The sequence below is a fragment of the Sinocyclocheilus rhinocerous genome, unplaced genomic scaffold, assembly GCF_001515625.1.
Source record: "Sinocyclocheilus rhinocerous isolate Xijiao unplaced genomic scaffold, SAMN03320098_v1.1 scaffold1782, whole genome shotgun sequence".
NCBI classification, from domain to species: domain Eukaryota; kingdom Metazoa; phylum Chordata; class Actinopteri; order Cypriniformes; family Cyprinidae; genus Sinocyclocheilus; species Sinocyclocheilus rhinocerous.
The window spans coordinates 49,054-72,121 of NW_015666960.1; the positions used below are offsets into that span (position 1 = coordinate 49,054).

At 36.4% G+C, this 23,068-nt stretch overlaps 4 protein-coding genes and 1 long non-coding RNA gene across 7 annotated transcripts in view; 2 read left to right on the plus strand and 3 right to left on the minus strand.

Annotated features, from left to right (window-relative positions):
• The window catches only part of glipr1b (GLI pathogenesis-related 1b), a 4,670-nt gene extending 1,669 nt beyond the window's left edge, over nt 1-3,001 (minus strand). The window contains exons 1-3 of the mRNA XM_016544844.1: nt 2,567-3,001; nt 1,302-1,541; nt 1,104-1,219 (exon numbers count right to left, since the gene is read on the minus strand). Coding sequence (XP_016400330.1) covers nt 1,104-1,219; nt 1,302-1,541; nt 2,567-2,740 — 530 coding nt within the window. The 5' untranslated portion in view covers nt 2,741-3,001. The remainder of the gene's footprint in view (nt 1-1,103; nt 1,220-1,301; nt 1,542-2,566) is intronic.
• Nucleotides 3,002-3,648: 647 nt separating this feature from the next.
• LOC107733271 (calcyphosin-2-like) lies at nt 3,649-10,281 on the plus strand. Its single transcript, XM_016544842.1, is given in 14 exon segments — nt 3,649-3,780; nt 3,863-3,903; nt 4,017-4,062; nt 4,154-4,258; nt 4,885-5,103; nt 5,397-5,464; nt 5,557-5,646; nt 7,309-7,383; nt 7,458-7,553; nt 7,902-8,179; nt 8,954-9,096; nt 9,274-9,393; nt 9,515-9,611; nt 9,900-10,281. Coding segments are annotated over 14 exon segments (1,590 nt in total). The 5' UTR covers nt 3,649-3,732; the 3' UTR covers nt 10,064-10,281.
• Nucleotides 10,282-11,204: 923 nt separating this feature from the next.
• LOC107733272 (ceramide synthase 2-like) lies at nt 11,205-17,500 on the minus strand. The gene is made up of 11 exons (XM_016544843.1): nt 17,363-17,500; nt 15,867-16,034; nt 15,457-15,574; nt 14,466-14,584; nt 14,286-14,343; nt 13,335-13,385; nt 13,030-13,122; nt 12,491-12,619; nt 11,906-12,012; nt 11,669-11,822; nt 11,205-11,451 (listed from the first exon to the last, which is right to left on the minus strand). The coding sequence occupies exons 2-11, from the start codon at nt 16,028-16,030 to the stop codon at nt 11,341-11,343; spliced, it is 1,104 nt and encodes a 367-aa protein (XP_016400329.1). The 5' UTR covers nt 16,031-16,034; nt 17,363-17,500; the 3' UTR covers nt 11,205-11,340.
• On the plus strand, nt 13,603-14,558 carry LOC107733275 (uncharacterized). The gene is made up of 3 exons (XR_001638960.1): nt 13,603-13,692; nt 14,026-14,090; nt 14,489-14,558. It is a non-coding gene; the product is annotated as an uncharacterized LOC107733275 (long non-coding RNA).
• Nucleotides 17,501-20,214: 2,714 nt separating the features above from the next.
• Nucleotides 20,215-23,068, minus strand: part of ano2a (anoctamin 2a) — a 32,370-nt gene continuing 29,516 nt past the window's right edge. For all 3 annotated transcript variants that reach the window (XM_016544841.1, XM_016544840.1, XM_016544839.1), the window contains exon 26: nt 20,215-22,152. In XM_016544841.1, coding sequence (XP_016400327.1) covers nt 21,037-22,152 — 1,116 coding nt within the window. In that variant the 3' untranslated portion in view covers nt 20,215-21,036. The remainder of the gene's footprint in view (nt 22,153-23,068) is intronic.

Here is a 23,068-nt window from a genome sequence, read left to right on the forward strand (position 1 = left end):
ATTATAATATTTTACAAGGTCGTTGGGCGTTTTCTTGTAGCTGAGAGTTGATAAACTGTTTAGCTTTGGGTAAAACGCAGCGCTTGTCACTGTCACTTTTTACCCAGCCGTCCAATCAATGGAGGAGGGGCGGGACAAATACTACACCGACCAATCATACTACTTGTACAACTGAACAACAATAGAGAGGTTAATATTGCTGGTTACTGCATTTTTATATTCAGTGATATTCTTCAAAATGAGATACTAGTAATAATACGTTACTGCCGTGGATATTTCAAATCATAGCAACCAAAGGGTCTCTCAGCTAGAAAAACGCTGTGCCACCAAAGCGTTCTCCAGCACCACCAGCTGGCCGTTTTCAGAAGAGCGCCTGACAGTTTTACAGCTGACTAAAAACGCTTTGGTGGACACACGTTATTGAATATTTATTGTTAGGCATATGGCCTATTAGTGTTTTTTGCATTTATGCAATATACTGGAGCCAAACCTGAGAAAGTAGACCAGAATATTCCACTGCGTACCTGGACACGCAATTTACGTAGCTGTAATTCATAGGCGGGGATTATGCTAATTGTGAATGAGCGTGCACGAGCGCCCTATTTACGAATGATTGGAATTCATTAACATACACATGTTTAACTATCAAATCTGATGTGTACGAAGTGTTTGTGAATTCGGAGGAGAGTTTTCGGGAAGGTCCGTTTTACGCGCAAATTACTCAGAATTTACTCCTATATAAATATATTATTATTACGAATGTTTCATGAATGAGGCCCAATGTGTTCCCATAATATGGTAAATATATACACTCTTAAAAATAAGGGTTCTTTATTGGCATTGATAATTATATGAAGAAGCTTTAAAAATGGTTCGTTATAGTGGAAAAACGTTCTTTAGATTATTCAAATGTTCTAAGAAAAAACGGCTCTTTAAAGTACTGTTTGCTGAAAGGTTCTTTAAGAAATGTAAAAATGTTTTTTCTATGGCACTACTGGTTTCTAAACAAAAACACACAAAAAAACTACATAATTTTTTCATTTCTTGATCCCCCTAGTTTTGAACATTTGGCTGCATTTTTGCAAATATAAAGTCTAACTTACGTATCGCCATAGTTACACACGAAAATAGTGGATTCTGGGTGAGGGGAGAAGTTTTCAATTCCTTTAGAGCACACATTTACTGCACAGCCCAGCTTGAAGCTTGTAGACCACATTAACTGAAAAGTACAATACATGCACAAATACATGAGGTTGATAAACATTTGATTTTCATTCTTGAAAAATATACACTGAACATACCTGTGCGTAGTGGCCGCACATGTGTGAGCAGTTGTTATTTTTGAGTGAGTAAGCGCCTTCTTTGCTCCATCTGTGTATGGCGTTCTCCACTGAGAAGGCTGAAAACGGAGCCCCCAGCCAGATGTTCTCGCCCATCCACCCAAACAGTGGGTTACCAAAATGTGCCAGCCCAGGGTGATGAGAGGCCTTGCAGTGTCTCGCTCGGTCTCTGGCACCTTTGGCCAATTCATTGTCCCAGGACTGTGAACAAACACACAAACAATACTCCATATATCAATTAAATTACAAAACATAGATATGGTTTAAGATGTAACGGACAGGATTAGATGAACAAGCGCCACGATGACTATTTTAGTGTCCACAGTCCACACCAATGAAAAATAATGTCCTGTTTATTCTAAGCGTGCACTGCAGTTTTGTCATCTACCGATTTAAATTCTCAAGCTCTTTAAAGCAGGATGGATTTTGATTGGCTGGCAATGTTTTTAGCGTTCATCTAAAGTGATTCCAACATTCCAATGAGTGATTCCAATGTTACTCTTTGTGGTTTTTGTTATAGTTATGATGTGAATTTACCTATTCTCAAAGAATTAGAAAGATTATTAAAACTTTATTGTCCTTGGTGTGAACGGGCCAGAACATTTGATTCTGAAACACTTTACTTGTACAACTGGTTGTTCTGTGCTACAATATTTCACTTATTTCAACCACAATCATTTGCTTACATATTACTAATAAGCTTATATTTGCAACATTAAAAAACACAGGTTATTAGATCAAATAAATAACACATTTCAAATGCTCACTGATGAAGAGATATCTGAGAATATCTTTCCAGAACCCTCTTGAGGCACCATCACAATCACAAAGACCCTTTGTTTTCTTTTCATTCTTCTACTACTACTAAAAAAACAACAACAACAATCCAGATCAATACACACACAATAAGGAGCCTTTTCTTTCCACTCATACAGAAACATCTTTCCATTGCCATGGCAACCAGAATTATGGTTGTACATATTTTTTATACTAAAAACCAAACACTGAGACAAAAACAAAATGACATGCTGTTAGTATAGCATAGATATATTACAATGAGCGTTTAAAATGTGGAACATGGAGACAACGGGTTTCACAGACAAACACGTAAACACACAAATGTAGATGAACGTGAGTAAACAAGATGAGCAAATGCGTGAATGATTAATACTGTCAGGAATGATTAATCTAAAAGGAAACATCAAATACCTGAACACCTGTCTTACCATTGAGCGCGCGCTGGCCGCAGGTGGAGCGGTGCGCGAGCGCTGCGTGTTATGCGCCAGCACACACCTGCGGATGAACTCGGGCTCCGTTATTCCCGGTAAGAGCGCCAGAACGCCGCCGGAGCCGTACAGAAGCACCGATATCCGCAAGAGGAGACCGCCGAGAGAGTCCATGGCAGGAGACTGTCCTGAGCCGCGCTGCTACTTCGCTCTGGATAAATGAGTCAATGGAGCATCACTGCAGGAGACGCGCTGACCTGTGCGTCATGGTGCCGTGGATTTGCCCACTCTATCTCTCCCTCTGTCTGTCGCTCTCTTTCTGTGTCTGTCTGTCTGTCTGTCTTGGTACAGGGGCTTTTTAAAGGACTGAAACTCAACCGCCCACCATGTCACGAAAAAATAAGATGCGCGGGACTCTTTGTCTTCATCCCTCACGCACGAGTTCACGCGCGCGCACACGCTTGTACAAAAAAAATGTAAATTAAAGCGTGAGACAAAAATGGCCATTTTGCCATATTTAGCCCGTTTATATTTAGAATGTCTATTAAAAAAATTAATTTAGAATTATTTTTGTCCGCTAAATATATTAAAGTTATTTTATTGTAGATTTAGCCGAACGTGTTAAATGTTTTAATGAAAATTATTTAAATTCAGTAGAATAATAATGGTTGTTCTCAAGGAATATTGCCTTTAATCATAGATTTATTTAGTAATAAATAAATTATTTTATTTGAATATGCTGCTCTTTTATTTAGCCCTTTATTCAAGATTTTTTGTTTATTTATTTTTTGATAACATTTAAGTCTTTTTTTACCTCTTCATGTATAGAAACGGGATAGGCCTACTCTAAATCTGCACATTTTTATACATTTGCGTAATTACGTTTAAAAATTTGGCTCTTAGTAGCATATTTTATTTTACTACATATTTGTCTGTATTTTGCCTACCTAATTATTTCTCATTTATTATCATAGTCTTCATAAATGCATTAACAGGGTATTTGTGCAGGGCGTTTCAGACTACATTACCCACAATCCTTTCATGAGCACAGTCACGTGTGTTGGGTTTAAAATCACCACAGCAACGGGAGCGCGGAAGTGAAACCTGTTAATTTGAACAACCATTTGCACAACTATTTACATAAATAGTGCACAGCACCACTTATAATGAAAGCAAACGTGAAATCTTCACCTTTACAAAAAAGTGTGCAGCAGGTAAGTGCCTGTAATAGCTTTTTAAAACGAACAGGTGTGTGTTAATTATTCTGTCAATTTACATGTATATTTATATCAAAAGCCAACGATAAGTGGAGCAGACCGCGGGCCGAGGCCAGCAGGGTAAGTTTAGAGAATTAAGAAAAGCTTACAAACACATATAATAATTATCTGTAGAACCATGAGTTGTTCATTAATTATTTATGCAAGTTATTTAATAATCAAATATCTCACAGAGTTCCAGCGTTAAAGTTAGAGACCCTGCAAGACACGGAGGAGGAGGTGGGATAACAAGACATGATGCTGTGTAGTTTATTAACTTGATTATGAATCCTAGTGAATTTAATGTTACTGTACATGTCATTTTGAACAGCATTTCCCCATAATTCCAAAGGATGCTGCTGGCAAGATTGTCCCAGGAGATCTGACAGGGCTCTCCATGAGCTGGGGCTCTCCAGCCTCCACACAATCAAAGCAGGTGCTCATTTAAAATGATCTTAAATCACCTAAAAATGCAATTCTGTCATAATATACTCTTTTCTTCTTCTTCTGTGGAACAAAGAAAAATGATTTTGAAGTACTGCTATTTTTCTCCAGCGCAATTACAATGAACGAGGCTTTCAGGCTTCAAAGCTTACAGTCTGTTCCTCACATAAAGCATGTTTCTAAAACATGTTTTTTCCCCCCACATAATACATCTTTATATCTGCTGTATCAGTGTATTTTAGTATAATTGAGATACTATTACAGTTTTTATGAATATTTTGAATTATTTTTTATTTAGTATACAGTAAACAATATATAATTCTTATATGTATAGTTTTTGTATTTTATATGTTTTATATGTTTATCTATTTTTAAATATGTCTATTTAGTTTGTATAATTTTTAATTTCTGTTTTAGTGTGTTATTTTATAGTACAAGTTAAACTAAATGAAATAATGCCAGGCTGATTTTTTTTATTATTATTATTAATTTTTTTATTTTTTATTTCAAGTAACATTTTTTATGGTTTTAGTTACCTATAATAACCCTGCTGTATATAACTACAACTGTATGTAACTTCAGTGTTTAGGTTAAGTGTCTTGTGCTTTTCCCTCCCAGTGTTTTGCGACCGAGATGAAGGACTCAATTAAAAATCAGATGTCTGCTGTGGATAATGGAGAATCGCTACAGCTGAGCTACAGAGTCCAGACACAGAGAAGTCCACTGTCTAGTCACAAACCCAACCTAGATTCATCCCACTTCACCTGTAAAATCACAGCACAACCCAACTACAACCAGTCCAACACTGTACGACCAAACAGCAAGATGAGGGATGCGGTGAGTTCTGCTAACTTTAGCATTGAAATAAGCACAGAGGTCAGGATAGATCATTTTCACTTTATAAGTAAATTATATACAACACCCTGACATCACTGAAACACTTTCTGAAAGTTATAGTGATTTAATGTTGACAAAAACAATAGTATCATGTTTTTCATAGCTACATCATAGCTACATGTTTTTGACCAGAGTTTGTTGTCTCCCCCTGGAGGAGGGTGTTTGTTATGCTCCAGAAGTCCTATGTGAGCACATAATGTGATTGGATGATATATTTATGTGTTTGTGAGTAGGAGGAGCTTACCGAGGACAGGAAACTGCAAGCAGTAATTGAGCAGGTTATGGTGGATCAGCTGTCGAGGTCAGTATCTCTCTTTCTCTCTCTCTGTTCCATTTTTGTTCTCAGTTTGTGATGAGTAATAACATCGTGAGGTTTCTCTGATGCTGACGCAGGGCTGTCATTAGCGATCCGGAACAGAATGCTGTGTCTGTCAATCCCACGAGTGTCCCACCACGCTATAGGAGAACTCTTCACCACACTAAGTAAAACCCACACACATACATGACTCAGATACTAAACGCTCTCTTTCTCCCTTTCTGTCTCATACTCATGGATTTGGAGAAGGTCACAGTGGTTACGTCCCCATTTTCATTTTGATATTTTTGTATTTTTATACATAATAGATGTTTTTGCAAAGGAAAGCACCACTATTATTATTGCTCACACTGATTCAAACAAACTACTAATCTTAAACTTTGGCAGCCGCATATCTGCATGCAAAAAATCACTCTGGACACCTTCACAACCACATAGCAACACCTTTGCAACTACCCACAAGCACTCAATAATTGTGATGGCCAGTTTTGCAAGAACCACTCACATTATCTTTAGAAAATATAATAGCATAAAAGCATAAAAGTAAAGTTCTCAGTTAGAATCCTGGAATTGTGTTGTCCAACATAGGGAAGAATATACATTTCTAATATAATGTCAGTTTACATATTGATTTTACTACTTCAGATAAAAGCATCTGCTAAATCAATGTTTCCTAAACTTGGGGGATTTGAGAGGGAACTACAGGGGGTTCAAGAGTTAATGAAAGGCTAATAATTAATTAAAATGTAAAATTATGTGTTTCAAATAAATAATAAATAATTTAAAATGAAAACCAATCAAAATAAAACATTTACTAAAAGATAAAAGATTTTATTTGTTTACCTGTATTTCGGGGACCATTAATTGACATCAGAAAACTGTGAACATGCAAATGTGTTGATAAATTATTGAAATATTAAATTAAAACTATTTATTTTGAGTATTTGAGGTATTTTAAGTATTTTGGGTATTTTTGAGTAAATATTTTAGGTATAAATATTTACAAAAGGGTTCAGCTGACAAAAAAAGTTTTAGAACTATCTGTTGAAAGAGAAAGAAAGAAAGAAAGTACATGTTTAAAGCAGTGGTTTTGAACCTCAGTTTTACAATAAAAAAAAAATTACAGACTCATTCGACATAATTTTCACTGGTGCTGTCTTGATCCACCAATAGATAATTTTGCAAGGCTGCTGTTTGTTTGCACTTCATTTCAATTATCTGCTACTCGAAACTCTAATTAAATATCAATAACTCATCTAAAAAAAACATAAGTTACATTTACAGTAAGAAATTGAAAAAAGGAGGGGTTTTGTTGAACCCAAGGTGCGACAAAGAACTATTCTAGTTAAATCAAGTTCAAATTTGTCACCATTGCACAAAAAACACCCATTCACAAGCTTATATGTGACCCTGGACCACAAAACCAGTCTTAAGTTGCTGGGGTATATTTGTAGCCAAAAAAACATTGTATGGGTCAAAATTATAGATTTTTCTTTTATGCCAAAAATCATTAGAATATTAAGTAAAGATCATGTTCCATGAAGATATTTTGTAAATTTCCTACTGTAAATATATTAAAACTTAATTTTTGATTAGTAATATGCATTGCTAAGAACATCATTTAGACAACTTTAAAGACGATTTTCTCCATATTTGGCTAACAAACCATACATCAATGGAAAGCTTATTTGTTCAGCTTTCATATGATGTATAAATCTCAATTTCGAAAAATTGACCCTTATGACTGGTTTTGTGGTCCAGGGTCACATATTTTGCTTTTGGTAAAACTGTGATTTGTGCTGTTTTAGGTTTTTGTTTTATGTCTACAGAGTAAAAACTCGGATGTCTTTAACAGAGAACATCTTATCCAACAAGCTCTGCTTTCAAGCCAGGATTTTATCAAGGTAATCACAGCTACTTACTTACTTTTAACTTTTTTAGTGTTTTATTTTGTAATTCGTATGTGCTCGATATATAGGTGTGGACGTGAAGCGTGTCGAAAACTGATTGGCTTCTTTTTCACATGTGACCAAACACTGACCGTGTACGAGTACCGAAATTTTGGTAAAAACAGGTAAGGCTGAATGCTTTGCATTTATACAAATGCAACTCACACATACAGTGCCAACAAGGGTTTCTGCACCAAGTCATGTTTTGCTTGGGGATCAAATACTTATTTCACTCACTGAAATGCAAATCAATTTCTAACCTATATATAATGTGTTTTTTTCTGGATTTTTTGGTTGATATTCTGTCTCTATCCGTTAAAATAAACCTACCATAAAAATTGCAGACCCTTCATTTCTTTGTAAGTGGGCAAACTTACAAAATCAGCAGGGGATCAAATAAATATTTCCCCCACTGTAGTTTTCCTCTATATTTAGGTGTCTGAAAAGCTAATTGTTAATCAAAACTCTTTCAGATGGAACGCACTGCCCTTTATCACGCGTGGTGTGCATTTGAACAGAGGGAGGCCGTACTGCCTGCAGGACATCTCACAGGTTCGACACACTCATCATCTGTCACACACACACACAGACTAATATTAATTCATTAACACTCTGCCTACATCACCCAGGGTGCCGAGCTTCGTGAAAGGGCTCAGAGTGTTTCTTTTGCACAGAACTCAGTCTGGGGAAACTCTACATCATCTCTCTGAAGAGGAAATCAACGATCGAAACACGCTACAGGAAATTCAAGGTTAGTACTTAACACATGCCTTTCTCTTACACACAACCATTTCTTATTGAAATGCATAAATATTCATCCAGAATGTTTCTCACCCACACAAACCTGTTTATAAGGTGATGTCATTTTCAATGTTAAAATTGGAACTGTCAATTTTTAATCAGATTAATTGCATGACAATCAATCAATCAATAAGGTCTATAAGATTTTTTGTTGTTTTTGAAAGAAGTCACTTATGCTCACCAAGGATGCTTTTGTGTTAAAAAACAACAACAAAAAAAACAGTAAAATTGTGAAATATTATAAAGTAACTGCTATCTTTTTTTAACATATTACATTTAAAATGTAATTTATTCCTATGATGCAAAGCTGAATTTTCAGCATCATCACTCCAGTATTCACTGTCACATGATCCTCCAGAAATCATTCTAATATGTTGATTTGCTGCTCAAGAAATATTTATTATTATTATCAATGTTGAAAATACTGTAGTTGTGCTGCTTAATATTTTTGTGATTTGACAGCACTTGTTTGTAAATATAATTGTCCAATTATATGTACAAACCAAATCAAATTTATCAATCTGGTCTTGCACCATGAGAATGACATTTTTAAGATGTCCTGTGAAATTAAAAACCTTTAAAAACACATATTGAGTTACTTGAAATGACACACTTCACCTTAAAGTGACTGTGTACTCTTAGGGCTACATTAATAATAATTAATTAACCAGCCACAGAATGCTTGAATTGGAATCCAGCGTTCTGATTGGCGGATGTTTTGCAGGTGCAGTGTGTGATAGGCTGAAGGGACATGCGGTCCAAACCCTGATCAATCTAGGAAGAGATTTACATCTAAAGTCTGATAGTATTCAGCAAAAAGAGCTGCTCAGACGATCTCTGATGGAGCAGCTGTGCCTCACTCAGCAGGTTAAGAGAAATAAAATCATCAATTTTTGCATTTCCCCCAAATATCTATCTATCTATCTATCTGTCTGTGTCTGTACAGCAGAAATGATGAGGCTGTAGGAAAGCAGCAGGCATGTTGATGTAGGACATTATGTGAGCGTGTTGAGTCGTTACGTTAGCGTGTGCCCTGTGTGACAGGACTTCGAGGCGGTGTGGAGGATTGTGAGTCGGCGTGCGGAGGGGCGGGTGCACCCCGCTGATGTGATGCGTGCCGTTACCGGGGAGATGAGCGAGAACAGAAAAGCCGTCTTCCTGAAGGTAACAGACCAGCCGGACTGCTTTCGTCCTCCAGAGGACGCCCTTGAGCTCTGTGATTTATTGAGTTTCCATTCTGGCCATTTGCTGCTGTTTTGAATGTTTGTATCTTTCGCTTTTTTAGGTTTATGTAAAGCTTGACCCAAATAAAACCGACTCCATCTTCCTCAGCGATATTGAAAAATTCTATAGAGGCAAACAAGAGTTTGACGCTGCACTCGGTGAGCCACTGATCACTTAAGTCTCTTGCTCACAGACAATAGTATCTTAGTTGTGTTTATTCAGTGTCATCAATATTTCATGACAAACATTGAGTGTTAAACCTGTGGCACTTCAGTATTGATTTTCAAAAAGGCTGCATAGAGTTCATTTTACAGATACGCTTATTGCGTAAGCGTATCTGAGATTCACTCTTGCAACAAACTTACAAGAGTAATATTACTGCATAGGCCACATGGATGATTGATGTTTATGAATTTATTACCATTCTCATGTCGAACTGTTGACAGAAGCCGATCTGAATCCTGACCTTCTGGCCTTCGTACGGGAAGCAGGAAAGGTCACCAAGACCGTGTCCTACGCTGAGTTTGAGGACTATTATGAGGGTCTGAGTATTGAAATCCCTGATGATGAAGAATACATCAACAATCTGAGAGCTACGTGGAGTATCTGAGAGCATCTGCCTTGTTTTTGGAAGGACACTTTCTGAATATGAGTGAAATATTGAGCTATTATGTTTGTTAATACCGTTTGTCACTATATATTACTCTTCATATTATAATATTTATAGTATAGAGTGTTGGTATAGCACAGTGTAGAGTACAATTAAAAATTTCAGGGTCAGTAAGATTAATACTTTTATTCAACAAGGATGCATTAAATTGATCAAAAGTGACAGTAAAGACATTTATGTTACAAAAGATTTCCATTTTAAATAAATGCTGTTCTTTTGAACTTTCTATTCATCTTGATAAAATGTATCACAGTTTCCACAAAAATAGTAAGCAGCACAACTATTTTCGACTTTGATAATAATAATAAATGTTTCTTGAGCGGCAAATCAGCATATTAAAATGATTTCTTGAGGATCATGTCACACTGAAGACTGGAGTAATGATGCTGACAATTCAGCTTTGCATCACAGGAATAAATTACATTTTAAATGGATTAAAAAAAAGAAAATTGTTAATTGAAATTGTTTTAATATTTCACTATATTACTGTTTTTACTGTATTTTTGATCAAATAAATGCAGCCTTGATGAGAATAAGATACTTCATATTGATAAATTTAACTACTCTTTGGAGACAGTAAAGACATTTATGTTACAAAAGATTTCCATTTTAAATAAATGCTGTTCTTTTGAACTTTCTATTCATCTTGATAAAATGTATCACAGTTTCCACAAAAATAGTAAGCAGCACAACTATTTTCGACTTTGATAATAATAATAAATGTTTCTTGAGCGGCAAATCAGCATATTAAAATGATTTCTTGAGGATCATGTGACACTGAAGACTGGAGTAATGATGCTGACAATTCAGCTTTGCATCACAGGAATAAATTACATTTTAAATGGATTAAAAAAAAGAAAATTGTTAATTGAAATTGTTTTAATATTTCACTATATTACTGTTTTTACTGTATTTTTGATCAAATAAATGCAGCCTTGATGAGAATAAGATACTTCATATTGATAAATTTAACTACTCTTTGGACTGGCACATGCTAACAAGTTTTAATTCATAAATGTTTAAAAATGTTAAATGACTGTTAACTTGAGTAACAATTTGTATTGATTTTATTTATCTACCATAATATCTGTACATATACAAACCTTAATATGAAAGGCTATGTAAAAAAGAAAATTCACAGATGAATCATGTGTCCAATATGGACATATATGCATGCATGGCATCAAAAGGCTATTTGTGGAAGGGCTCCCTCTGTGTCAATGGCCATTAGACAGTCCGTTCCCAGATTCATTAGAGTAGGTGTGTGTGTAGTCTTCCTCAGAACCCTCCTCATCCTCCTCTTCATCGCTGCGCTCATCGCCCTTCAGCTAAAGAGAATGAAAGAGAATTAATCTTGTGCATTTAATCTGCTTGTGTGAACGTTTTTACATACAAACACATTTACTTTTTAATAAACTGATTTTTTTTTTTTTTTGCTGTTTAATACGTGAAGAAAAGTCCAACCACTCATTAACTGTAGTAAAATCACTAAAATGCACATACTGCTTTATTTGTTATCTTATATGAAGAACAATGGATACTCACTTTGCCGAAAATAAACTTTTTGACCATGCGGAGAATCACAGAAGCCCAGAACACGTGCAATAACAGCAGCACCACGAGCATGACGTTAAAGAAATAATAGCCGAAAAAGGGTTCAAACTGGTCCAGAGGATACACCCACGTACAGTGGATCAGCCTGTACACACGACACACACACACACGATTTAACAAATGTAACCCTAAAATCTCCCACTCATTTACCTCTGTCACATAACTTACCAGAAAGGAAAAATGATGAGTCTGGTTACCATGAAGACCAGAGCGAACACCACAAAGATACTGTTGCAGGTCGTCTCCCATCCAGCATAGTTAAACATCTTAGCAGACTTAGAAAAACAGAAAAATGAAAACCTTTAACACAAAACATATATACCCCTGTACATATAAGTTTGGGTTGGTAAGAGTTTTTAACAGTTTGAATGAAATCTTGTGCTCAGCAAAATACAGTAAAAACATAAATATTGCAAAATGTAATTGCAATTTAAAATAACTTTTCTATTTGAATATATTTTAAATATAATTTATTCCTGTGATACAAAGCTGAATTTTCAGCATCATTAAAAATCATTCTTCAAAAATCATTCTGATATGCTGAAATAGAAATATATATCTACTACTAGAAAAAAAAATCTCCTATAAACACAATCATCTCCTTTAGTGTTCCACAGAAGAAAGTAAGTCATACAGGTTTGTGACAATGTGAAGGTAAGTAACTGAATGACGACAGAATTTTAATTTTTGGGTGAACTATCCTTCCCTTTAAGACATGTTGAACTCTTCTTTCACTGTTCAGCTCTCTCTCACCTCGAGTAGGACATCGGATGTGTCATGCACCAGCATAACCAGTGTGCCAATGCGGATGTAGTTGGCACACCAGGAGAAGGACAGCAGTGTTAGTGTGGCCCAGTGATGGACCAACTGCTCTTTAAAGTCCTACAAATTGACACAGAGAGAAACAGAGCTCCACAAACCTAGACAGACATATCTCTCAAGATATGACAACTTCATACTCATATCAATTTTTTTCAGTTATTTACAAATTTCATACAATTTCTCCAAAAGCATATTATTTTAATGAATGTAAAACAACCGTTCATTGAACTTTATGCACTGAATTGCATGAATTTTTGCTTGCTGATTGTTTTATGACATTATTAGCAGTGCTATCTGCAGGCTAGTTGAATAAAGGCCCGTTCACACCCAGCACGATAACTATAAAGATATAGTTCTAAAAATCGTTCTCAAAATTAAAGAATAGCAGAGTGCTTGATGTGACTTTACTAATTTTATCTCATAGTCATACATATTTTTTATGATTGTTAATAATAATAGTGCATGCTTACCTTACGTTTTACATCTGCAGCCACACTGAACAGTAAAGAACCATAAAAACTCATCTCAATGATGTAATACCAGTACTGAGAGTCCAGCAGTGACTGTACACACACACACACACACACAAAACAAACATTTAAAAACCAACCGCCATACAAACACATGCTTGCACAAACACAACCCTCCCAGAACAACATGCAAATATTAAGACTGGTTTTCACTGTACTACGTACAGTATATTCGTTTTTGCTTTTAAAACACTCGAATGTAATGTTTTTTCTTTTTCTAACTTTCTTTTTTTTTCTTAACTTACTTGTTTGGGAAATCCTGCCCACACTTCCCTTAGATCATAAAACCATGGTTTCTGTGGCACAAAACAACACAATTCACAGTTTATTGATTTATTTTTAAAACCAAATAACACAAATAAAATAAACACTAAAGTATTGCAGTCTGTGTTGAGGAGTTTTCAGATTCTTTCCTCAAGTTGCATCGTTACGCCAGTAGGTGGCGTCAAGTGAGTGAATCTTTGAATCATTCGAATCAACAGATTCACTTCAGAAAGAAACACCACTACGATGTGTACTCGGAGATACTCGACGATTGATTAAAACAGTTCACCGGTGAAGCAAAAATATTCAGACTTAACTGTCAATAATTGTGTCTAAAATGTAAGTTACTCATCATTACCTTCTTGTTTATTGAACTGTTGTTTAAAAGCAACATCGTAGTCTACTCAGAGACTGTTGGTCTGAATATCTCCACAGCTGTGATAACCTGCACGTTTGCTCTTGTGAAATAGTTTAATTATAAGTTCTTCAAAACAACAAATTTATTTATGTGTTATTAAAAACCCAATTCAAAAGAGCCCACCCCATAGGATAATTCTCTACGTACCTAAACCCTTGATATGGTGATATGGGATTACATGCCTACATTGAATACGTTAGTATAGTAACGTAATAGTGATGCTTGTCTTAACAAGTTAATGTGTGTGTGTGCAGGGCCTGTCCATGCCTGTTATTGTGCCCGTTTATGGATCTTTCTACCAGGCTGGAGCTGTTTTCAGGTGGGAAAATGTTACTAATTACCCCTTTAAGCATTTCTCACAAACACACATGCTGATTCAAGGTCTCTCCTGAGAATCTCTGCATGTGCTGTAACACACACACACACACACACACACAGGCACGCAGCCGTTTGGAGGTCATTCAGATGTTCAGATACAGCCTGAGGTTTGTATATACATCAAAAAATCACTTACATCATGTAAAGCCAGCACTCCTCCGAAAGACGAACACAGATAAAAGGCAAACCGCCAACTACAGAGAGGAAATACTATTGTCAATAACAAACATACACGTTTGAAAACGGTTAAAAGGTCAAATATAGCCAAATACAAATGAGTCAATCAAGAAAGTTTGTTTAGTGTGTGTAAATATACCTGGCTTCTTTGAATTTCTTCAGTAGTCCGGGTCTGTCTTGGTTCCTCCGTCTGCGGAACCAGCGCTCCACCTGCCTTTCTGACCAGCCCAACTTTTTACACACACCTTTTATATCTGCCTAAGTAAATGACATACACAAACATTACTAGACACATAAACATCATATGTCAAAATGTGCTGGCCCTACATATACTGGTGAATAGGACATATTTTTCTATTAATTGTTGAAGCCTGCTTATATAATGCATTACAAAGGTACACTGTAAAAAATATTTTTTGAAATTGTAAATAAAACCAAATTATTAAAGCATGTTTTTACAACAAAATATGTTTTCAGTCTTTCAAAATTTCATGTTTAATTCTGTGTGTTGTTTGCCATTCTTTGTAAATATTTGTGTTATATCAATCAATTTCTCAGTGAGAATCGTTTCAAAGCCAATTTTTTCAGTGTTTGTAATACCTTATACATATTGTGAGACATTATATATTTTCATAAATAACTGAACTACTATTATAATAATACATTATAGTATGTGCCTACACTCAACTTAAATCAACCTTTATTTATAAAACACTTTATTTATAATACACATGGTTCCAAAAGAATCTAATCCATTTTAAAACATAATATTTGGTTTTAATAACATGTTTTAATCACTGATCTATATAAATGATTATTTTTGAGGGTATTTTCACAAAAACATGGCATATATTTCTTGCTAATTATTCTTAATTGTGATTAAGAACATCAATCGTTCAGAAATGTTGTATTATTATTATTCATTAAAATAAGCCTAAATGGAAGTTAACAAAGATTCATATTTTGGGGGAAATGTGTAATTTTCAAAACAATACATAATGTAAAAAAATCTTAAAGGTCCTTACATTTTTATTTATATATATTTTTTACTTTTTTCTTTTTTACCACCTATTTTTCTTCTGATTAAATGCATTATATGAATGCATTAAAATGCATGTTTCGGGGGTTACCTGTGTTGGATGTTTAGAGTGTGTATTGTAGTATTTTTCCAGTACGGGGTTGTGTGACGCTCTCTTGCGAATTTTGTCTTTAACCCCAAGAGCCTCAGCGAGTGGCACCGCGATCAGCCTGTTGAATGAGGGAGAGGCAGCGAGACAGAGTCACACCTTGATCTGCTGTTAACCAGAGACGTTCACTGCACTTCAGCAATTATAAGAACATATGATACATGGTGTTTTCACCAGACTTATTAATTATCTTAAGCAGTAAAGCTTCCTTGACCAACTGGCTTTACCAGCTCAGTTTTCCTGATGAACAGCATGAATATACAATTCCACCAGCACTATTCAGCAAAAACCAGCATGTAAATTTATGCTGATGTAAGCTCGTCTTTTCAATAACATTTAGCTTGTGTGTGTACCTTTCATAGAAAGCTCTTAAGCCTAGCAGCAGGACTGCTACAGGTAGAATGATGTACAAATGGGACACACGGGCATAGACACGCCCCTCACTGTCCTGTAGGTCCACCCATGTCACCGGCCTCGGCAACCACAGCCGATCCCACCAAAACCACTCACTAAGCATCGCCCTGTGAAAAACACACAAACACAGCAACAGCATTTACATGCATTCATTTAGCAGATGCTTTTATCCAAAGTACCTACAGTAAAAAAAAAAAATAGAATATTGATGAAGAAACAATGGAAAGCCATGCTTGTGAGTAACAGAGTTGTGTGCCATTCAAATCTAAAAGAGAATGCATTTCATGTTTCTCAATTTGAATTGGAAACATGATGCAGAATTGGAATTCAAATCTGTAATTTAAAGGGGTCATATGATGCTGCTAAAAAGAACATTATTTTGTGTATTTGGTGTAATGAAATGTGTTTATGCATGAAATCGCATCATATGACCCCTTTAAATGTATGGAAGCAGAGAATGTGAATTGAATGAACTGACATGCAAATAAACATGCTCATGTAACTGTAAATTTGAACTAGAAAAGCAAAGTTTGCCAAGACAGACTTTGAAAAGGCTTCACAGTCATGAAATGTATAGGCCTTACAGATGGACAAACATAGATAGATAGATAGATAGACATGGTTTTAAAACATAAAAATGTGTTTTGTTGGTATAAATCAATCCATTTAGGTGGATACATTTGGGTGATTTTAAATAATATTTCTTAAATAATGATATTAAAACCAGTTAATTTAGATGTTTTTATGTTATTTTCTCAGTGATAGATGGATGGATGGATGGATGGACGGACAGACAATAGAATATTTGGCATTTTCCCAGGCTGTTGTAGTGTTATGCAGTAGCTCCTGTAATAGGATACATACCTGAGCACAATACACAATAGAGACAAATGAACACAGACACCTGCAAAACTTACTGGAAATTTCTGTTTGCTAGTTTCTGTACCACTTCAGGACCATAAATTTAGTCCTTCAAAATCCAGAGGCTTTTTGCAGTGAAGACTTGTTTAACAGTGTCAGAAACATTAGCGGCAGACTTTATTAATGAAAGATAATTGACATGCAAATACTGAAATCTACAATAGCATGCAGGAACTGATTGTGGAAAGAGAGTTCAAAACATGTTTGAACAGCTCTAAGCAGAGCCAGTTATGAGTCTCACTGGGAGTATCCGACTGCAGTACGGATCTGGACTTATATAAAGTCCTTCAGACCCACTTTTAACAATAGTATCTAATCAATCTTGTATTACACATAAGACAAAAGCAAAACACTGATTCAAGTAGTATTTTGTTAGAGCGAAAGCAGAGGAGCTCAAGTTACTGCATGCATTCTTATAGTAAGTAGTGACTGTTTATTGTTACCATGACAAACAGACATATAACGTCCCAAAGACTGACTGAGAAACACATGTCAAACAGAAACAAATGCATACCAGATTTGTCCTTTTCTTGTTTGTACACACTCTTTTCTCTCCTCCTGTTTTCCTGCTTTCTCTGTTGTAATTCTGTTCACACACACCTTTAAGTAGATCCTCCAGAGTTGTGCCCAGTCCTGATGAATCCGCTAGGTAGCGAACTTTCTCTCTCTCTCTCTCTCTCTCTCTCTCTCTCTCACACACACATACACACTTTCACTGCATACCTCAACCCCCCACAAAGAGCTCATTATTGAACCGCCTGTGTGTGTGCCTTGAAAGGGGGCCAGAGAACTGGATATGTAGGAGGGGCCACAGTCTCCTCAGGTATAGTCAAAGAAAGGCAGAGTCAGAAGGAGAGAGAGGACATGAACCTTGAAATATTGCATGCCCTAAACAGGTTAATAACTCACAGGTTGAATAAGAGAAATGTTCTTTCTCTTTGTTGTGACATTCTTACTTGGCAGTGTTTTAGTTCTTATTTACATTTATGCACCTGGCTGGGTATGCTTTCATTCAAAAGGGCTTACAGTGCGGTCAAGCTTTACGTTTTGTTTTTGTTTAGTTTTTTTAATCAGTGTGTGCATTCCCTGAGAACCAAACCTGCGACCTTGGTGTTGTTCGGGTCATGCTCTACCAGCTGAATTACAGGAACACTGCTACTGGTTCTTGGTAACTTGTGAGTGATTTGGTGTGAAAGCATCTACTTTAGCCAAAATCTTACAGGAATGTGTACAGGATTCCTGCTGGATCATAATTTGGAACCAACTGAAAATTATACTACTGATTTTTTTTTTTTACAGGACTTCAACAAAACACAAACCAGAACCTGTATCTTTGAGAACACATACTGTAGTTTGGGTTTTTATTCTTAGCAGTCAGATAAAATGCCCATGTAAGACATTAAAAGTAATTGAAAGAAAATTGTTTTTAAACTCCTACAGCGCGCCCCCTGTGGGATTCTTAACTGTACATTACCAAGACATAGTTCTTGTGATGCCCCAGTCAAAATGTTTAAAGAATTTCTTTGGATCATAATTTGGAACCAATTTAAATAGATTCCAGTGGAACTTAACCAAACTGAAAATCCTACAGTATCCTTGACCTCCTACTGGATATTGTGTAATCTTTATCAGAACATGTCGTACTACTGGATAGATAAAGGACAAAGGAAAAAGAGAGATAACGATAAGGAAATCCTACTACTCTTTAAATTCCTTTTAATATCCCACAGAGACATATTATTCTAATGATAATCAATCATAATAGTGCTGTTAGTAACTAGATCTAGTTTTTAATTTCAATTGGTTTATGTTAAAGTTGGTTCCAAATTAGGATCCAGTAGGAATCCATTCTTAGAGGATTTTGACAAGTTATTAATGCTTTTTATATTTATATTTAGACACTTTAAAAATGAGAACATTTCAGATTGTGAAATTTGATTCTTGAGAAAAGTCCTATTGGATCCTTAGGACTGGTTCCTTTTGACATTTCCGTAAGATTTTCATTAGGGAAAAGTCCTGTATATGGTAATGCAGGACTGAGAAATCTTTACTTTATGGAATATTGTGAAGGTGCGAATTACTGGCTCCACCTGTACTTACTATGCATGACTTGATTCTGACAGTCCTTTGTCTTACTGGTGTCCCAGCCCTCAGTGTCTTTTCGTGTAGGTTTGCTGTCTCCATCTTGTGGTGGTCGAAAATACAGCATTTAGAGAGTCAGTATACAGCAGAGGGTCAAAGATGCATGATGCAAAAAGCCCCTGGTGGTAGTTGCTGTAACTACAACATTATGAGGGATAAAAGCACATTTTCCATTGACAGACATTCAAAAGTAGCAGTGCATTCTGACAAACCATGCTATAGCAAACAAACAAATAAATAAATAAAATAAAACAAACTTCTTCCTTTCCTCTTTTTATTATGAACAGTAATCATATTTTTTCATTATAATATCAAAATATTGTCAGTTTCTCAAGACCTCTAGAAATAACATGGACGTGAATGTTCTACTTGACTGCTGTTTGTAACCATTCTTAGCTAATTGATCCCTGTTAGCACAATGCATATCATACACACCTGCCATGCCACATAGATCTGAATACACAGAGGCCATGCCCACATTGCAGCTAAATACAGCTGTCAACTCCAGTTGCTTTAATAGTTCACCCCAATATTTGAGTTTGTTTGTCACACAAGCTGTTGTATGGCTTCAGAATATAGCATACGAGTCGTCTAGTCTGCTTTTATGGTGCTTTTTGTCTTTTATAGAATTTGTAAAGTATAAATAGTCATTCACTTTATTACATCAAAGAGAGACGCCTGGACACTCAACATCATTTCTTATTTTGTGTTCCAGAGATGAAAGAAACTAATATTGGCTTGAGCGACATCACGTTGAGTAAATGATGGCATTATTTTCATTTTGGGTGAACTAATCCCTTAATCCTGTTCTGTACACACAGAGTTTGTTTATTAGTGACATCTAATGATGCATTAAAAATGGCCAGACACGAATACATCTCAGTACGCTAATATTAGTTTGCGGAAAAATAGAAAACACCAAACAGGCTAAACTGCTGGCATGTATCTTTACAGCTGTGAGACATTAACTATTGCTTGTTTGGAGTGGTAGGATTGACACTTGTATTCCGTACACAAATGGAGCGATAACTTAGCTATTCATTCCTGCAAATAAATGCATTTGTCACTTCAAATCTTGGCAGTGTGAACGTTGCCTGTATGCATTCATACCTTTTGTCCCCCGTTAGTGAGGAACAACTTTAAAAGTGACGATTGGGTCTAAATCCCTGAAAACCTCTTCACATTGAATATAGCATGCTTTAGCTGTGCATTTTTTTTTTTACATTAGCTTTAGCTGTGCTAGCATAGTGCTAAATGGGATTATGTAAAATACTACAGTGTATTTGCAATGTACAACGTAATTGGCTACGAATCCATTTCAACATCACATTTCTTTATCATGTCATGAGCGTGCTGCCAAGCTACGTGCTAACTTGCCATATGGATGAGACACTACAGATGTTGCCACCAAAGACAAATAGACAATTCCACAAACAAGTTGGCTCATTCTGAAGCTGACGTATTGTGTTAATAAGTTCACATTTAGTTATTATTCTGGTTAAGTACATGTTAGCAAAACTCATGAAAGAACACACCACGAAATGAAAGTTCCACTTGCTGAGTAACAAATCGTATGGACTGCAAAGCCCTTTGGCCCATATTCCTAAGCCTCTCTCTCTTCTCACCTGTTCTGGTTCAAGAGGTCAGGTTAATGAGATCTGGTGTGTGTATATCTGCTTATGTCTGTACAGGAGTTTATATGTGAAAGAGAGAATGGCAAGTCACAGTATAAGACAATGTTTAAGAGTCATCGAGCCATGTCAAATGGCTCCAGAAGAACACCCAGAATGCACAAGTCTGCACTCGGTCCTCCAATAAAGTTGGTGATTCTGTGCAAAAGAAGTCCCCCTAGTTAACCAACCAAGTGAACCTCCACCAAGCCATCAACAATTGATCTACATCCAGAGTTACTGAAGATGCTTGTTCAGTCACCATTGAGAAATTAAAGATGAGTTGTTGATGGCATGGGTTGCCTGGCACTGAGAATGGTGATCGGATGCAAGGTGCTGAAAAGGTGGAGTGTTGTTCCACTTCATCTTGTCCCACTCATATGGGAGTGTTACGTTTGAGATCACTGGGTGAGGGGGGGATCTGTTGACTGAGGTGTGTGAAGGTGGTGGAGTGACTAGGTCTGGTCTTCGTCTCCCCAGAAGTCTCTGCGCCTCTATACTTCGGAGGAAGAGTCTGGCATCGGCCCTTAACTTTCGAGCCTGGATCAGGAGGTGGAAGCCCTTTCGTTGCACTTCCCATCAGCTCTGGTTTGGAGGGAGGCCGTGGTAGTCCTGTTGACTGGCTGCCCACAAGCTCTGGTTTCGAAGGAGGACGTGGCAAGACTGTCGAAAGGCTGCTAGCAAGCTCCGGTCTGGATGGCGGGCGAGGGAGCGCGATGGAATGGCTGCTCGTGAGCTCTGAATCCAGTGAATCTGAGACAGACATTTGGCTTTCAGAGGGCTTGGTTTTAGATGGTCCTCTAGAGACCATTCGGGTGAGCTCACTAGAGGATGGAGGAACTTTCTGGTCGAGATGTGGGAATGTTGTCGAGTGGCTAGGTCTGGTTACATGCGCTTCAGCTTCAGGTCCTCTGTGCCTTGGCGGAAGAGTTCGGCAACGGCTCTTAGCTCTGGAACTTGGGTCTCGAGGTGGAGGTTCATTCGAGTCGAACTCTCGGTGCCGTGGTAGTGAGCAGGTTTTGATTGAATGAATGGACTGGTTTGAACATGCTAAAGGTGTGGTGGGTGATTCATCATGACAGGCTATCTTAGACAGGGACTCTGAAGTTGTATTGAGACTTTCACAGGTCGAAGGTTGAGGCCTATCAGGCAGATCACTGGTGGATGCGATGGGTTCCTCTGCTGATTGTTCCTCAAGCTCTTCCTCCTCTCCGTTGGTCACCTGTAGTTCTTTCAGCTCTTCATCTGGCTGGCTTAGCAATACCCCACTGCAGACAGGCAGCTCCTCCGATGATCCTTCCTCTAGACACTTGATGACTACATCATTGTTAGTAGTTGTCAATGGGTGTGACTGGGTGCATTGCTTGTCTGCCTCCTCGGTGAGCAGAAGATCCATCATGAGTGCTTTCTCTCTCTTCAACTGCTCCTTCAGAGAACGAGGCACATCTGGGATCAACCATGCCACCAGCATACTGAGGAACATGGCCAAGTTCTACAACACAACAACATACAGAATCAAACACGCAGTCCTATTTTATAGGAATATTCTGGGTTAAATACAACTTAAGATTCAAGTAATTTGGATTTGTTTCTCAGTTTGCAAGAACATAAGAAAACCCTTGTACAATAATGCACTTTTATAATAGAAGTTTGTGGGAAGTGTTAATCTTGTCAATGAAATGTTTGCTGACCAAGGTTTTTAAAAAAATTATTTTTATTTTTTTTTTCATCAACAATATCAAAGTAAAACATTAATTAAAACATGTTTTTTTGCAGGTTTTATGCTGATAAATCTAATGTTGAACATGGGAATGAAATGTTTATATATTTTTCAAATATTTGGTCTATTGTAGTTTGACACATTTTTGTTATTTTGCATATTATTGTCAAAAAATGCCATTAACAAAAATAAAATAAAAAGCCTTTTTAATAAAATAAAAATAAGAAGATGGATTAAAATGTATGCATATTAAATGACGAAATATTGATTTAATTTAAAGGACATTTTTATCATAAGACAGTTCCAAATGATTGAGATGAAAACTGTGTAAAAATGATCACTGCCTATGGGGCATGTTGGATTTAAAACTGAATCATGCAGCATTATTTATTCATTTATTTAGTTAGCTTTATTTATACTTGGCTTTACTGCAATTATATGAATTCTTCATTAAGAATTTTTATAATACATATATACATATTAGGTGGATTAATTTCTGGTTAAGCATTTATTTATGTAAATACCATTTGTGGAATTTGCTCTATATGCATATGGATTTCTTAAATTAGCATGTTCATCTAATCTGTCAATCAAATTTAAGGTTAATAGGCCACTGCTGCTTTTATCACTTAGGTGACAGTTCTTCCGGCATCCCCCGCCTCCACTTTATATCTAATATTTCAGCTCT

Coding starts and splice junctions, on each gene's coding strand:
- LOC107733272 (XM_016544843.1), bottom strand. CDS start 16,030: ATGCTTAGTGAGTGGTTTTGGTGGGATCGGCTGTGGTTGCCGAGGCCG. Junction 13,386..14,285: donor GAGTGCTGGCTTTACATGAT/GTAAGTGATTTT, acceptor TTTGTGCCACAG/AAACCATGGTTTTATGATCT. Junction 12,013..12,490: donor CATCCGATGTCCTACTCGAG/GTGAGAGAGAGC, acceptor TGTTTTTCTAAG/TCTGCTAAGATGTTTAACTA.